Source organism: Fragaria vesca, linkage group LG1 (assembly GCF_000184155.1).
Source record: "Fragaria vesca subsp. vesca linkage group LG1, FraVesHawaii_1.0, whole genome shotgun sequence".
Lineage (NCBI taxonomy): Eukaryota > Viridiplantae > Streptophyta > Magnoliopsida > Rosales > Rosaceae > Fragaria > Fragaria vesca.
Window position 1 is genome coordinate 14,134,050 of NC_020491.1, and position 1,490 is coordinate 14,135,539.

Here is a 1,490-nt window from a genome sequence, read left to right on the forward strand (position 1 = left end):
AAGCAAAAGGGGGTAGTTCGACTGTTCGACCAATTTGGACTGAAGCAACTTGATACTGTAGAAAACCCAAATGTGTGTTTAGCTTTTGGAATGAAAAAAGTTTGGGCTGTAAAGTACGAATAGAAATCAGAAATCATAGTGATGTAATGATGCTCGTTCGTATAGTATAAGATTCAACTTGTTATGGGTAATTTTTTTATTTTTTTTTCCATATATCTCCTAATTTGTAATCCTTGGCAAATTACTAAAATAAAGTATAAACTAATCACAACCCGAGTTAATGTCATCACAGTGTTGGTATTTTTGTTGCAACATGATATACCTTGAATGTGAGTGAGGAATCTCAACTATTAAATTATAAGACTCCAATACAAGTTTATTCGTCGATGCAATTTTGTATAACACTCCTCTGAATTTCTTATTATGTTTTTGAGAAAAAGCATGTGTTGTAACAATTTTTTGCGGTTATCTTATGATTACACCTAGTACTTGACATGGTATAGTTAGTAAAGTTCACACAAGTTTATTAATTTTGGATATTTGAGAAACACAAACTTAGTGCTTTTACCGACTAATGGACCTTTTATATATAGATGTAGAAATATAAATCAACTTGACAGGGTCAGTGAAACCTACATCAGACATAACCATTTTTGTAAAATGTAAATCACAAAAACATACCTACACAAGAACGATTATTATCGTTAGAGCTAGCTACCACTAGTTGCAATTTTACTCGGAACTTCTCCTCTTACTTCTGCCTCCCTCTGAGTCGCATAATTCAAGACTCCGTTTCATGATGTTGGTGGGTGGATTGAGTAAGTTTTTCAAATCTTCCTCGTACAACAATCGAGCTCCACACCTCTTCACACAATTCGGGCATGGAATAAGAGAACGACTCCAAGAATGACAACAATACGCGTCGAATGAGAACGTAAAAGAGCAGCTTACGGTATCCTGGATTACACTACGAGGCATAAAAGACACCCAAAGATGATCTCCCTTCATATGCCTCGAATTTCTTAGATTCAAATTGTGTTTAAAATCAACCCCAAGCAATAGACCTTCAATTACGAACTCAAGAGTTTGAGGTTCTTTCAGATCGGCAAAAACAGCACAAAGCACAATGCCCATCCACTCTGATTTACAATTTTTCCGATCCGGAGGCAGCTCCATAGTCAATGAGCCTCCCTCGCTTTGAACATCAAACCACTCTGAGATTCTACTTCCAGGACTTACAATATCAAATGGATGAAAATTACGCCAGCTGTATGAGAGAAAGACCGGACAGATTCCCTACACCAAAGGAACAATTATGCATGTTCAATGAGGATTTAGAAGATACAGTCAGAGAGAGAGAGTCCCTCTCTTCGAATATCAAACCACTCTAAGATTTTACTTCCAGGACTTACAATATCAAACGGATGAAAATTATGCCAGCTGTATGAGAGAACGTCCGGAGAGATTCCCTACACCAAAGGAACAATTAT

General features: G+C 36.8%; 1 protein-coding gene across 1 annotated transcript in view; it reads right to left on the minus strand.

Moving 5' to 3' along the window:
• Window positions 1–527: 527 nt before the first annotated feature.
• The window catches only part of LOC101306755, a 2,027-nt gene continuing 1,064 nt past the window's right edge, over window positions 528–1,490 (minus strand). The window contains exons 2-3 of the mRNA XM_004288183.1: window positions 1,413–1,469; window positions 528–1,296 (exon numbers count right to left, since the gene is read on the minus strand). Of these exons, the coding sequence (XP_004288231.1) occupies window positions 733–1,296; window positions 1,413–1,469 (621 nt within the window). The 3' untranslated portion in view covers window positions 528–732. The remainder of the gene's footprint in view (window positions 1,297–1,412; window positions 1,470–1,490) is intronic.